This window comes from Piliocolobus tephrosceles, chromosome 15 (assembly GCF_002776525.5).
Source record: "Piliocolobus tephrosceles isolate RC106 chromosome 15, ASM277652v3, whole genome shotgun sequence".
NCBI classification, from domain to species: Eukaryota; Metazoa; Chordata; class Mammalia; order Primates; family Cercopithecidae; genus Piliocolobus; species Piliocolobus tephrosceles.
Window position 1 is genome coordinate 26955200 of NC_045448.1, and position 13549 is coordinate 26968748.

The following is a 13549-nucleotide window of genomic DNA, read 5'->3' on the forward strand; positions in this document are numbered from 1 at the left end:
CACTCACTCTGTACCACTCCCACGAGCTATCAGCCCCCAGCTTTGCAGAGCAGAGAGAATGCAAACTCGCTTATATGCCTGTCTCTTCTGCATCTGCACATCACCTCCTCCTACAAGCCTTTGACCTTAACCTCTCTGTATCTCTTTCCTCTTTGGTGAGGTGGGCATAATAATGCCTTCCCCGCAGGATTGTTGGAGGGATCTAATCAAGCAAGCCATGTAAATTGACAAGTGAGGGCCTCTTTTGTTGAGGCCTTCTGTTAATGATGGTCACCATTATTCTATGCTACCTCCTTCGGGAGCTCGCATCATAAATAGTTCCTTGATCTCTTAGATCTTTAATCTCTCCCTTGGCTTCTTCTTCACGCCCTGAAAAATATTGGTCCTAAAATTGATACTTTCTCTCAGCCATGCTCCTTGAGCCGTTTCTAGACTTGCTTTACTCACAGAGATCTTGATGGCTGTATATGCAGTCTCCACAAACTCGCCTTCACTCAGAGTTCGTCAAAGACTCACTGATTTCCAAAGCAGAGGTCAAGATCTTCTGTGGTCCTTGCCCCCACTTCACTGCATGGCTACATTTAATGCTAAGGGAAGGGAGCTCTACAGAGGAGGGAGTAGTCAGTGATGTCAAATGTGGCTACCTGATGCATGATCCATTTTGAGTTAATTTTTAGATAAGATTTTAGGTTTAAATTGAGACTGGGTTTTTGGCCTGTGGATATCCAACACCATTTGTTGAAAAGACTGTCCTCCCTTCACTGAATTGCTTTTGCACCTTTGTCAAAAATCAGTTGACCACAGTTGTCAAGATCACGCAGTCTTGATTACTAGAGCTATGTAATATGTCTTGGAATCAAGTAGACTGATTCCTCTGACTTTATTCTTCTTTGTAGAAGTTGCTTTTGCTGTCCCAGTTCCTTTGCCAATCCACATACATTTTGACAATAATATTCAAAAGATTTGTGCTGAGATTTTAACAGGAATTGCGTTAAACATGTATGTCAATCTGGGGAGAATTGACACTATGTTGAGTCTTCCAATCCGTGAACATGGTGTATCTCTCCACTTACTTAGATTGTCTTTGATTTCTTTCGTTGGCATTTCATAGTTTTCAGCATACAAGTCCTATGTGTGTTTTTTCTTTTTTTATATTGACAGATAAAATTATATGTATTTGTTGTGTGCAACATGATGTTTTGAAGCACATACGCATTGTGGAATTACTAAATCCAGTTAATTAACAGATGAATTACCTCATATAATGACAGGTTAGAACACAATAGCCACGCTCAAAGTATTTTTCAAGAATACAATGTTATTATTAACTATAGTCACCATGTTGTACAATTGATCTCTTGAACTTACTTAACTGAAATTTTGTATCCTTTGAACAACAGTTCCCCAACTTCCATTTACACCAACCACTCCAGCCGCTGGTAACCACCATTCTGTTCTCTATTTCTTTCTTTTTTTTTTTTTTTGAGATGGAGTCTCGCTCTGTCGCCCAGGCTGAATGGCAGTGACGTGATCTCAGCTCACTGCAACCTCCACCTCCTTGGTTCAAGCAATTCTCTGCCTCAACTTCCCAAGTAGCTGGGATTACAGGCATCCACCACCACGCCTGGCTGGGTTTTGTATTTTTATTAGAGATGGGGTTTCACTATGTTGGCCAGGCTGGTCTTGAACTCCTGACCTCGTGATCCACCCACCTTGGCCTCCCAAAGTGCTGGGATTACAAGCATGAGCCACCACACCCGGCCTCTGTTATCTATTTCTATGGATCAACTTTTTTAGGTTCCACACAGGAGTGAGAGCATGTGGTATTTGTCTTTCTGTGCTTGGCTTATTTTAACCTAATATTCTCTAGATTTGTCCAAGTTGTTGCACATGACAGGACTTCCCCCTTTTTTATGGCTGAGCAGTATTCTATTGTGTATATATACATCTTTTTCATCCATTCATCCATTGATGGACACTAGAGTTGATTCCATATATTGGCTATTGTGAATAATGCTGCAGCAAACAAGAAAATGCAGATATCCCTTCAACATCCTGATTTCATTTCCCTTGGATATATACCCAGCAGTGGGATAGCTGGATCATATGGTAGTTCTATTGTTAAGTTTTTAAGGAATCTCTATACTGTTTTCCATAATGACTGTTCTAATTTACATTCCCACCAACAGTGTACAAGAGTGCCCTTTTCTCCACATCCTTGCCAACACTTGTTATCTTTCATCTTTTTGATAATAGTCATTCTAACAGGTGTGTGGTGATAATCTCATTGTGGTTTTAACTTGTACTTTTCTGATGACTAGTGATGTTGAGCACTTTTTGATAAATCTATTGGCCATTTGTGTGTCTTCTGAGAAATGTCTATTCAGGTTCTTTGCCCATTTTTAAGTTGAGTTGTTTTCTTGCTGTTGGGCTTTTTCAATTCCTTATTTATTTTGGATATAACCTCTTGTCAGATGTATAGTTTGCAAATATTTTCTCCCATTCTGTAGGTTTTCTCTTCACTCTGTTGTTTCCTTTGCTGTGCAGAAACTTTTTAGTTTGATGCAATATCACTTGTCTGTCTTTGCTTTTGTCGTCTATGCCTATACATATTTTCTTGGATTTATGCCTATTTCAATTGTTCTGAGTATTCGTGTGTTCATTGCTAGTGCACAGAAAAAAGTAGCCTTTTGTATACTGATCTTTTAACTTGTGGCCTTGCTTATGTGTTCTAGGAGATTTTTTTTGGTAGATTCCTTGAAATTCTTTATGTGGATCATCATGTCATCTGCAACTGGGGACAGTTTTGTTTTTTCCTTTTCAATCTATATGCCATTTATTTCATTTTTCTTTCCTTATAGTGCTGGCTAGAATAACCTATGTTGCCTAGCAATGGCAAAAGTAGACATCTTTGCCTCTGAATTGTAGCCTTTCACCATTAAGTCTGATGCTAGCTGTAGGTTTTTTGGTAGGTATTCTTTATCACGTTGAGGAAGCTACCCTCTCTCCCTACTTTTCTGAGAGTTTTTATCATGAATGGGTGTTGAATTTTGTCAAATGCTTTTTCTGCATCAGTTGATATGATTTTGTGATTTTTCTTCCTTAGCTTATTAAGATGGTGGATTACATTGATTGTTTTTTCAAATATTGAACCAACCTTGCATTTTTTGAATAAACCCCATTTGTGTGGTGTCTAATTCTGTTTACGTGTTGCTGAATTCTGTTTGCAAATATTTTGTCAAGAATTTTTTTATCTATATTCACGAGAGATATTGCTCTGTAGTTTTCTTTTTGTAGTGTCTTTGTCTGGTTTTCAGTATAAGGCTAATACTGGCTTCATAAAATGAATTGGGAAGGGTTTCCTTCTCTTCTGTTTTCTGGATGAGATCGGTATTAATTCTTCTTTAAATGTTTGAAAAAGTTCTCCAGCTTTTGAAAACTGTTGATGCTGGGGACCCAATCTGGCCCAAATAAATCTGAATCTCAGGGGGTGGGGCTTGGACACACGTAGTTGTCCAAAGCTACTCAGGTGAGCTTAATGTGCAACTAGCTGCGGAGCTCAGTGTTGGTTGTGGACTTATTGAAGCCACAATAGGAGTATGAAGGAAGCAGAATCCATCTGAGGAATGTCATGAATTAAACGGATGTGAAATTTGGAGAGTTCAGCTCTGAGACACACCCCCGGAGGCTCTGGTGTTTTCAGGATACGGTGCAGTGTAAGGGAGACGTTAGTTGTATAAGATATGTGCAGCCGGGCGCAGTGGCTCACGCCTGTAATCCCAGCACTTTGGGAGGCCAAGGCAGGCAGATCACGAAGTCAGGAGATCGAGACCATCCTGGCTAACATGGTGAAACCCATCTCTACTAAAAATACAAAACAAAAATTAGCCGGGTGTGGTGGTGAGCACCTGTAGTCCCAGCTACTCGGGAGGCTGAGGCAGGGCAGGAGAATGGCGTGAACCCGGGAGGCGGAGCTTGCAGTGAGCTGAGATCACGCCACTGCACTCCAGCCTGGGCGACGGAGCGAGACTCCATCTCAAAAAAAAAAAAAAAAAAAAAAAAAGACATGTGGGTTCGACTTGGCTACTTGATAACCATAAATTCCTTAGCAATTTCAGCTTTCTCATCTGTAAAATGCCTTGGGTTGTTTTGGGGATAGTAGAGATATGAGAAATGAGATATAAGACATAGAAAATGAGATAGTAGATGTGAAAATGCTTTGGAACTCACATAGCATTTTGAGAAAGTAAAACATGATGTTTCTGTAGGCCTCAGCTTCTCCTTTACTGCCACCATGTCCTGATTCCTAATAAGTCCCTCTGGGAAACCAGTGGGAGGCTTGTGATTCCCGCTGGCTGTAGGGGAAACTTCCTCCTCTTCTCTGTTCACTTACCCTGACCATGGAGTTTGGGCTCTGATAGGAGGGATGGGACCCTGGAAACAGTGAGAAGGGATTTTAACCTTGACCATGCTCACCTTCTTGTAGGAACATGCTTGCCAACTCAGCCAGCGTGAGGATCCTCATCAAGGGAGGCAAAGTGGTGAACGATGACTGCACCCACGAGGCTGACGTCTACATCGAGAATGGCATCATCCAGCAGGTGGGCCGCGAGCTCATGATCCCTGGCGGGGCCAAGGTGATTGATGCCACAGGGAAACTGGTGATCCCTGGTGGCATCGACACCAGCACCCACTTCCACCAGACCTTCATGAATGCCACGTGCGTGGACGACTTCTACCATGGGACCAAGGTAATGCTCCTGTTTGTCAAAGGTGGCTTCTTCTTTGGCTTTTTTATTCTGCTTCTGGGGCTGCTCCAGACTAGACCCAGGTGAGCCAGGTGCTCCCAGCGTATTGCTGGCAGGAGAAGGGTGTGTCAGGGCCACTATGGCAACTACAATAGGGATTTCCAGCTTAATGTCACAGGTTTCCATGATTACAGAAAAGGAGGCATTTAGGCCTGTTTTACTAATCATATCATTTACCCAAGTACCCAGGCTGAGAACCGATTTTATTTTTATATTTTTATGTCATGTAATGCAAACCTAGAGGAAGAAGAGAATAAGCTGGTGTTTGTTATTGCATAGGCGAGTGGGTTGGTCTGATGGACTTCCTTATGTTTATAAACTGAATTAAATTCCCAAAGACTGAAAGACAAATTTGCTTCTTCCAGATGATGAGACAGCTTCTATTACCTCTCCTGGCTTGCTTGTTATCTTTAAAAATAACTGGAAAATTGCTGGTAGTGGGTTCTCTTTTCAGAGTGAGTTACCATGGACAATATTTAACAGTTACTGAGCTGGACCTGAGCTACTGTAAGTTCCTGGAGGCCAAAAACAAAAATTTAGAAGAAAAATTAGGAGGAAACTACACTCTTCAAAAAGAGTCATGAATGGGCTTTTTTTTTTTTTTATCCTTCCCATATGTTCCAGACACCTCTGTCACTGCTATCATCCCTCTTCCTTGTGATTTTCTATCTCATGCTGGCCTCTCCCCGGATATCAGACTGTGGGCTCCTTGAGGGCAAGGCCTGGCCATTTTCCTCTGCTTTCCCAGAAGCTGGACTGACCTGGAACTAGAATAGCTGTCCTGTAAGTGTGCAGGCAGAGGCCAGGCCTGGGGACACTGCTTGATGGACCAGCCCCACCTCAAGCAGATGGCCTTTAAGGTCTCCTTGAGGACAGGCCCCCTTCCCAATCCAGGGGCTGCAGACCAGACCCTGGGAAGGCTGGGCTATGAGGAGTCACAGTGCCGGCTGTGCCCACGCAAGGATGCTCCCTGGCCTAACTCTCTGGCACCAGAGCTACACCTGCTCGCTCTAGCCAAGTCCAGGGAAGAGAGGTAGTAGGCCGACCCTCCTTGCTTTCTCCTCTGAGAATTCCTCCAGGCCCTGCAAGTGATATTTCGATTATGAAATGGGGAGCCCCATCCTCATAAACTCAAGATCCTCTTGCAGGGTGCCTGGTGACAGTCGGGACCTTTCTGAAGCAAGTGAGCATATCCAGCTCACCACCCTCATGCACCAAGCCAGGCCAGGCGGTTATTGTTGTCATTTTCACTGAAGTATAGCATATATACAGAGAAGTGCAGAAATTATAAGTACACAGAATTGCCACCGTTGAATGCACTTGTAACCAGCTCCCAAGTCAAGACACCAAACTTTAACAGCACCCAGAAGCTCCTCCAGTCACAGGTCCCCACCAGGGATAACCACTATCCTGACTTCTAATAGGTTTTTTAAAATAACAGCTTAATTGAGATGTAATTCACATATCATACAATTCACGTATTTAAAGTGTGTAAGTCAGTGGTTTTGGTATATTTATCACAGCTTGGTTTTGTCTATGTAGATGAAATGAAGCAGTATGTACCTTCGTATTGGCTTCTTTTGCTCAAAAATTAATAAATTCATTCACTTTCATTGCTTAATACTATTCCACTGTGTAATACAGCACATAGCAATTATCTGTCAGTGGTCATTTAGGTCATTGCTTGTTTGAAGCTAAACATTGTCACTATGAACATGTTCTTGTACATATCTTCAGCAAACATGTCTGTACACATTCTGTTGGGCACATACTCCTAGGAATAGAATTGCAGGGCCCATAGGGTGCACTTAAGTTCAGCTTTAATAAGTAATGCCAAATAGTTTTCCAGACTGTTTGTAACAATTTATGCTCCCAGCAGTAGTGTAAGAGAGGCATTTAACATTGACATCACCAGTCCATGCTGGGGTCCATTCTGTAGTATGCTCAGGCCTTGCACTAAAAATGCACCTTCCTAGTTACTGTCCCTGTTTCGAGGAGTCCTTTAGGCCAGGGTCAGATGCCACGCTGTCACTATGCTGTCTACCAGCCTCGCGGAGGGCAGACTGGCCTCCTTTGTCTCATTTTCCACATTGTCATCTGCTAGGGCCTCATTAGCCAAGAGTGACTGGTTTTCCCCTGAGAGCCATCAGCTCTTTACAGCTGATGAAGAGCTCTGCACACATGTCTTTATGCAAGGTGGTGGGTAACTCTTGATCTTTTCTGCTTCTCATTCACGCAAGTAGCTGCCTCCAAAAAACATCTAAAGGCCTCTGGTGATGAAAGGCCCTAGATCTCCCATTTCTGCAGGTTTAGGCTGCCTCAGGAGCCCCAGTCCATGTCAGGCCCTGGTTGTAGGGAATTTAAGAGACCACAGACTCCAAGCCACCCTGGCAGCTGGTGTCACTTAAACTGACACTTCGTTATATCCATGTGCCAAGCAAGATCATAATTGTCCTTGTGCCCCACCCAGCCCTCACATTAAGCCTCTGTGTGGTGGCCTCATTCTGCCTGGACTCCATTAGTAGATCCTGCCCAGAGTCCTGAAATTCCTGCCCCAACCCCTCCACTCCACACCAGGATTTCCCCTTTACGTTGTGGCTCCTGCAGCCGAATAGTGTGGCTTCCCAGTTTCTCCTGTTCCTGAAAATCTCCCGGGGAGAGAAAATGCTCTCCTACTGAAACACTGATGGAGATGGGTGGATTTAATCATTCACACCGCCTGTGGCACCCGTGCAGAGGCTGTGCACCCTGATGGACCGCCGCTGACCTACTTAGCATGCTCTAAGAAAGGTTGATTCACTTTAAGCATCTGGGTTTATAATAGAACAGTAATCCCAAGGAAAATCTCACCCGAACGATTAGCCAAGAAAGAAGCAGAGATCAAGTTGCATCTTTTTGTTCTTGTCAGACAGATCGTGGGGCCCTGAACCCTGCAAACAACACCCCACCCCCGCCCCGCCCCACCCCAGCTAGCGTCTGCTTGTTGATTTGGCAGCAGCAGCAGCCGGGACTAGGAAAACAAAACAGTTGAAAGCCTGGCCTTTCCGAGAACATCTGGGCCTCCATTGTACTTGGTCTCCAGGGATTTCTCTCCAGTACTTCTTTAGCCCACGCCTCGCTGGCCCCAGCCTCTGAAAGAGGCTGTGGCAGGCTCTGCCTGGCTCCCCTACTCACAGCCTGGTCACTTGACCCTCCTCCCTGCCCCAGGCAGCACCTCCCCAACACCCTACCACCTGCAGGCCCCGCCCTCCCCAGGCTGAGAACTAGGGTTTCCGGATGGTGCCAGGACCACCTGCTGGCTAACAATACAGACCTCATTCCAAAAAGAGGTTATCTCTGTGGGGTGGCAGGGGGAGAGGGAGTGAAGAGGGAGAGCCAGTGACACCAACTGCGTTCAGAAGGGCCAGAATTTTAGTCTGGTTGCGGGGTCTCGTATTATTATTCTGCTTAAGTAGATGTTGCATTTAGTCTCTTTCATACGTATCTAGTATTACAGAGTAAAGAATGTTCTTACAGGCTCTTGAGCTCCACCCACCAATGGCTCTCCAGGATCAGGTGAAAATATCAGAATCAGATTTTTAAAACTACAGTCATTCACAAGCAAACCAGGTATGTGGCAAAATAAAAATAAATATAGGTACCAGCCCCTCACTAAGATATTGATAGAGAGGACAGTCACGTGCAACTGAACAAGCTTCCTATGTACCTTTTCTGTCTTCCTCTCCCCACAAAAATATTTTAAGAACCGCTGTGTAGGCCAGTGATTTTCACCCTTTCGAAGCAAATTACATCAGAACTGTGAGAGCAGCTCCATCTTAAACAGGGGCTGGGTAAAATGAGGCTAAGACCTACTGGGCTGCATTCCCAGATGGTTCAGGCATTCTAAGTCACGAGATACAGGTCATAAAGACCTTGCTGATAAAATAGCTTGCAGTAAAGAAGCCGCCACGTCCCACCCAAACCAAGAGGACCACAAGAAGTGACCTCTTGTTGTCCTCACTGCTACACTCCCACCAGTGCCACGACAGTTAACAAATACCATGGCAACATCAGGAAGTTACCCTAGATGGTCTAAAAAAGGGAGGCACAAATAATCCACCCGTTGTTTAGCATATCATTGAGAAATGACCATAAAAATGGGCAACCAGCAGCCCTGGAGCTTCTCTGTCTATGGAGTAGCCATTCTTTTATTCCTCTACTTTCTTTTTTTTTCTTTTTTGAGACAAAGTCTCACACCGTCACCCAGGCTGGAGAGCAATGGCAAGATCTCAGCTCACTGCAACCTCCGTCTCCTGGGTTCACACGATTCTCATGCCTCAGCCTTCCGAGTAGCTGAGATTACAGGTGCACACCACCACACCTGGCTAATTTTTGTATTTTTAGCAGAGAAGGGGTTTCACTCTGTTGACCAGACTGGTCTCAAACTCCTGACCTGTGATCCACCCACTTTGGCCTCCCAAATATTCCTCTATGTTCTTAATAAACTTGCTTTTGCTTTGTACTGTAAACTGGCCCTGAATTCTTTCTTGCACGAAATCCAAAAACCCTCTCTTGGGGCCTGGATAAGGACCCCTTTCCTGGAACAGAACCACTTGGGGAATTTTTGAAAGATCCAGTGTCCAGTCCCCAGCCCAGCCCAATTAACTCCAGGTCTGTGTTCTCCCCATCATCCCTGGTAATTCTGAGGAACTTTGGGGAGGGCGTTGAGTGGCACAGTCTGTACTCCTGTTGCCCCTCCGACCCTCACCTTGTGAGCCAGGGCTGACATCCGAATCCCCTGGGTCTGCCTTGGGGAAGCTTGGGCCTGTCTTGTTTTGACCTTGCTGGTCCTTCTTATTTGCTTCTCTCTTTCTATTCACATTGCAATGCCTCCTAGTTGGGCTCCCAAACCCCAGCCCCGGGGCCCAGAGCTTCTGTGCTTGTTAAGTTCCCTAACCCGGTGTCCTGCCCTCCTGTCTGTACCTATGGCAATCATCAGTGAGAGAGAAGTTGGCAGTGACAGAGATGCCATCAAACAGAAATCCACTTGGGGCTGGCCCTCTTCCGTGAGGGTCCAGAAACTTGCTCTTGTCTGTGCCAGAGGCTCTCTGGTCCCAAAGACAGCTTCCCACCAACACAAAATTAGCATCAGGGAATCTGATGCTAACCTGTGGGGGAAGCCAAATCCTAATCAAGAGTGCTTGTGCAGCATGGGATCTGCCTAGGGGACAGCCGGTAGTGCAGGCTAGGGTGACCTGCCACCCCTCACCCCCATGGAGGATCCTGCCCCTTCCTGCCCTCCCACTGCAGAGGACTGGACCCCATCTGGTAGGGCCCTGAGGTATGCCCTGCTAGGACATAAATGAATTCCCTTTGGTACCCAGCCCTGCCAGCTTCCTTACCAAGGATCCCATTTGTCTGCTTGGCAGGTTGCTTTTGCTACTTTTGTCTTCAAAATGTGCTCTCGTGGAATGAAGCCTATAAATATGCCTCACTTCCTTTCTTCTTTTGCTTCAACTCCAGTATTCTGTTTCTGTTAAATTCTGGCCAAAATTTCTTTCCCGTCTTTAAGCTCTGCAATGACACTTCCTGCTCATGGGGATCCAGACTCCTATGGTCTTGCTTATTAATTTATGTTCTCAAGTTTACTTATCTCTCCATCCCTGCAAGAAGTTGGATGGCACCTTAGAAATCATCTAGTCCCACCCACCCATTGATAGGAGACCCAGAGAGGATGCATGAACCTGCCAGGCGCTGTGGCTCATGCCTGTAATCCCAGCACTTTGGGAGGCCAAGTGGGGAAGTTCGCTTGAGCCCAGGAGTTTGAGAGCAGCCTGGGCAACATGGCAAAACACCATCTCGACAAAAAATAGAAAATTAGCCAGGTGTGGTGGTGTGCGCTTGTAGTCCCAGCTACTCAGTAGGCTGAGTGGGGAGGATCACCTGAGCCCAGGAAAGTTGAGGCTGCAGTGAGCTGTGATTGTACCACTGCACTCCAGCCTGGGTGACAGAGTGAGACCCTGTCTCAAAACAAAGACAAAAACAGAAGTTTGAGGATGCATGAGTAACCCACATCCCAGGGCCAGTTGGACCAGAAGTCAGGTTTCTCAGCCTTTTCACCACCCCATTTGGGGCCTCCTGAGACCCCAGTTCAAAGAGGACTGAACCCCTTTCAGCCTGTGGCTGCATGCAAAATGTCTCTTGCTACTCTGTGGCCCCAAATTTCCCTGGACCAGATGAGGGTATCTCAGAATGGACACTCATCAGGCAGGCAGTTGAATGAGCTCTCTGCCTGCCCAAGATGGTAGCTTTATGAAACGCCGCTCCTCCCTGCAGGAATAACTGATGTCAGTGCCTTAGAGCTGAATAGTTTTTACTATGTATAAAAGGTGGTTGTAAGGATTAGATGAGATGATGCATAACAAATGCTTCACGAAGCGCCTGATGCAGAATACACATGAAATAAATGTTAGCCCCCCGACTGGGACTACCTGCTTCCACCCCAGGCTCTTTTCTTTCAGTTCCTTGAGAAAAGATCCACTCACTTTGGCTTCACGATGAAATTGCTCCACTGGGCACCGAGTGCCCATGCTACCTGTGTCCCTGGGCTTGGCTAGCAGGCACCCTGGCAGGCCTTCTCTGGGAATCGGCCCTCACCTCCCAGCTCGTTTTCCATGCCCATTCTTCCTGCTGCCCCACCACCCCTCTGGCCTAATTGTGGGAGTTGGGATTAGCATAGCTGGCTCCTCTCTCCATTTTCTTCTGTGACTCACCCACAGGCTGTAAAGAGCCCTGTGAAGGCTTCATGAAGTGATTTCCCCTCCCCTGCCACCTGGAGGACATCCCTCTACCCCCTCCATCGGTACCTAGTCTGCTTGTAGAGGGTATGTTAGTTTTCTGCTGTGTAACTAATTGCCTCAAATTCAGCAACTTAAAACATCCATTTATTAACTCACAGTTCTGAAGGTAGAAATCTGGGCACGGCATGACTAAATCTTCAGCTCAGAGCCTCTCAAGCTGCCATCGAGGTGTCAGTGAGCTGCATTCTCATCTGGACTCCAGGGTTCTCTGCCAAGCTCGTGTAGTTGTGGTAGAGTTCCATTTCTTGGAGTTCAAGGACTGAGGTCCCTGTTTCCTTGCTGGCTTTCAGCCTGCAAGCGGATCTCAGCGCCTGGAGGCTGCCAGCACCCCTTGCCAACTGTCCCTTCCATCTTCAAAGCCAGCAACATATTCACCTCAGGTCCCTCTCCTGTTTCAGATCTCTGACTAGAATCTCTTTCACCAGGCGACCAGGCAGGATTCCATACCGTTTTTTGTTTGTTTGTTTGTTTGTTTCGAGACAGTCTCGCTCTGTCACCCAGGCTGGACTGCAGTGGCGCAATCTCAGCTCACTGCAACCTCCACCTCGCGGGTTCAAGCGATTCTCCTGCATCAGCCTCCCAAGTAGCTGGAACTACAGGCGCCCGCCTCCATGCCCAGCTAATTTTTGTATTTTTAGTAGAGCCGAGGTTTCGCTGTGTTGGCCAGAATGGTCTCTATCTCTTGACCTTGTGATCCGCCCACCTCGGCCTCCCAAAGGGCTGGGATTACAGGCATGAGCCACCGTGCCCAGCCAAACTATAGCTTTTATGAGCTTACCTGATTAGTCCAGACCCACTGAGGATAATCTCCTTTTTTTCAAAGTCAGCTGTGCCATGGAATATAACCTAATCATGAGTATGTTTTCCCATCTTATTCACAAGATCCTTGCCACACTCAGTGAGAGGCAGTCATACAGGGATGTAGGTCACTGGAAGTTATCTTAGAATTCTGCCTACCCCAGGGAGTCACATGCAAAAACATGGTTATCCTATAGACATTTTGCCCTAGTACATCTCCACTCCAACTATCTTGCTTAAACTACTTAAATCATAATTTATTTATTATTTATTTATTTTAGAGATAGAGTCTGGCCCTGTTGCCCAGGCTGGAGTGTAGTGGCATGATCATATCTCACTGCAGAGTCAACCACCTGGGCTCAAGCCATCCTCCCACCTCAGCCTCCTGAGTAGCTGGGACTGCAGGCACATGCCACCGTGCCCAGCTAAGTTTTTTATTTTTATTTTTTGTAGAGACTGGATCTGGCTACGTTGCCCAGGCTGGTCTTGAATTCTTAGCTTCAAGCAATCCTCCTACCTCGGCCTCCCAAAGTATTAGGATTACAGGCATCAGCCATCATGCTCGGCCTACTTAAATTAAGACTCCACATTTACATTTTTATTTATATATTTATTTAATTTATTTATTTGAGATGGAGTCTTGCTCTGTCACCCAGGCTGGAGTGTAGTGGTGCAATCTCAGCTCACTACAACCACCGCCTCCTGGGTTCAAGCAACTCCCCTGTCTCAGCCTCCCGAGTAACTGGGAATACAGGCACCCACCACCATGCTTGGTTAATTTTTGTATTTTTAGTAGAGATGGGGTTTCTTCATGTTGGTCCGGCTGGTCTGGAACTCCTGATCTCAGGTGATCCACCAGCCTCAGCCTCTTAAGGGGTGGGATTGTAGGCGTGAGCCACTGCGCCCAGCCCACATTTACATTTTTTAAATCAAAAATCACCTTAGCCCCGCTTCACCTCACAGCTCTCTCTCTGCCTGATGTGGTGTCCCTGCAATGGCTCCCTGTTGTCTAAGACATCAAGTTTGGATGTATGGATCTTCCCCCTGGGCAACCCCTGATCTGACCTTGCCCTCCCATCGATCCCTCATGGCCAGCTGCTCCCC

General features: G+C 46.1%; 1 protein-coding gene across 2 annotated transcripts in view; it reads left to right on the plus strand.

Moving 5' to 3' along the window:
• The window catches only part of DPYSL5 (dihydropyrimidinase like 5), a 104039-nt gene that overhangs the window by 47289 nt on the left and 43201 nt on the right, over positions 1 to 13549 (plus strand). For both annotated transcript variants that reach the window (XM_023230056.1, XM_023230057.1), the window contains exon 2: positions 4487 to 4751. In XM_023230056.1, the coding sequence (XP_023085824.1) occupies positions 4491 to 4751 (261 nt within the window). In that variant the 5' untranslated portion in view covers positions 4487 to 4490. The remainder of the gene's footprint in view (positions 1 to 4486; positions 4752 to 13549) is intronic.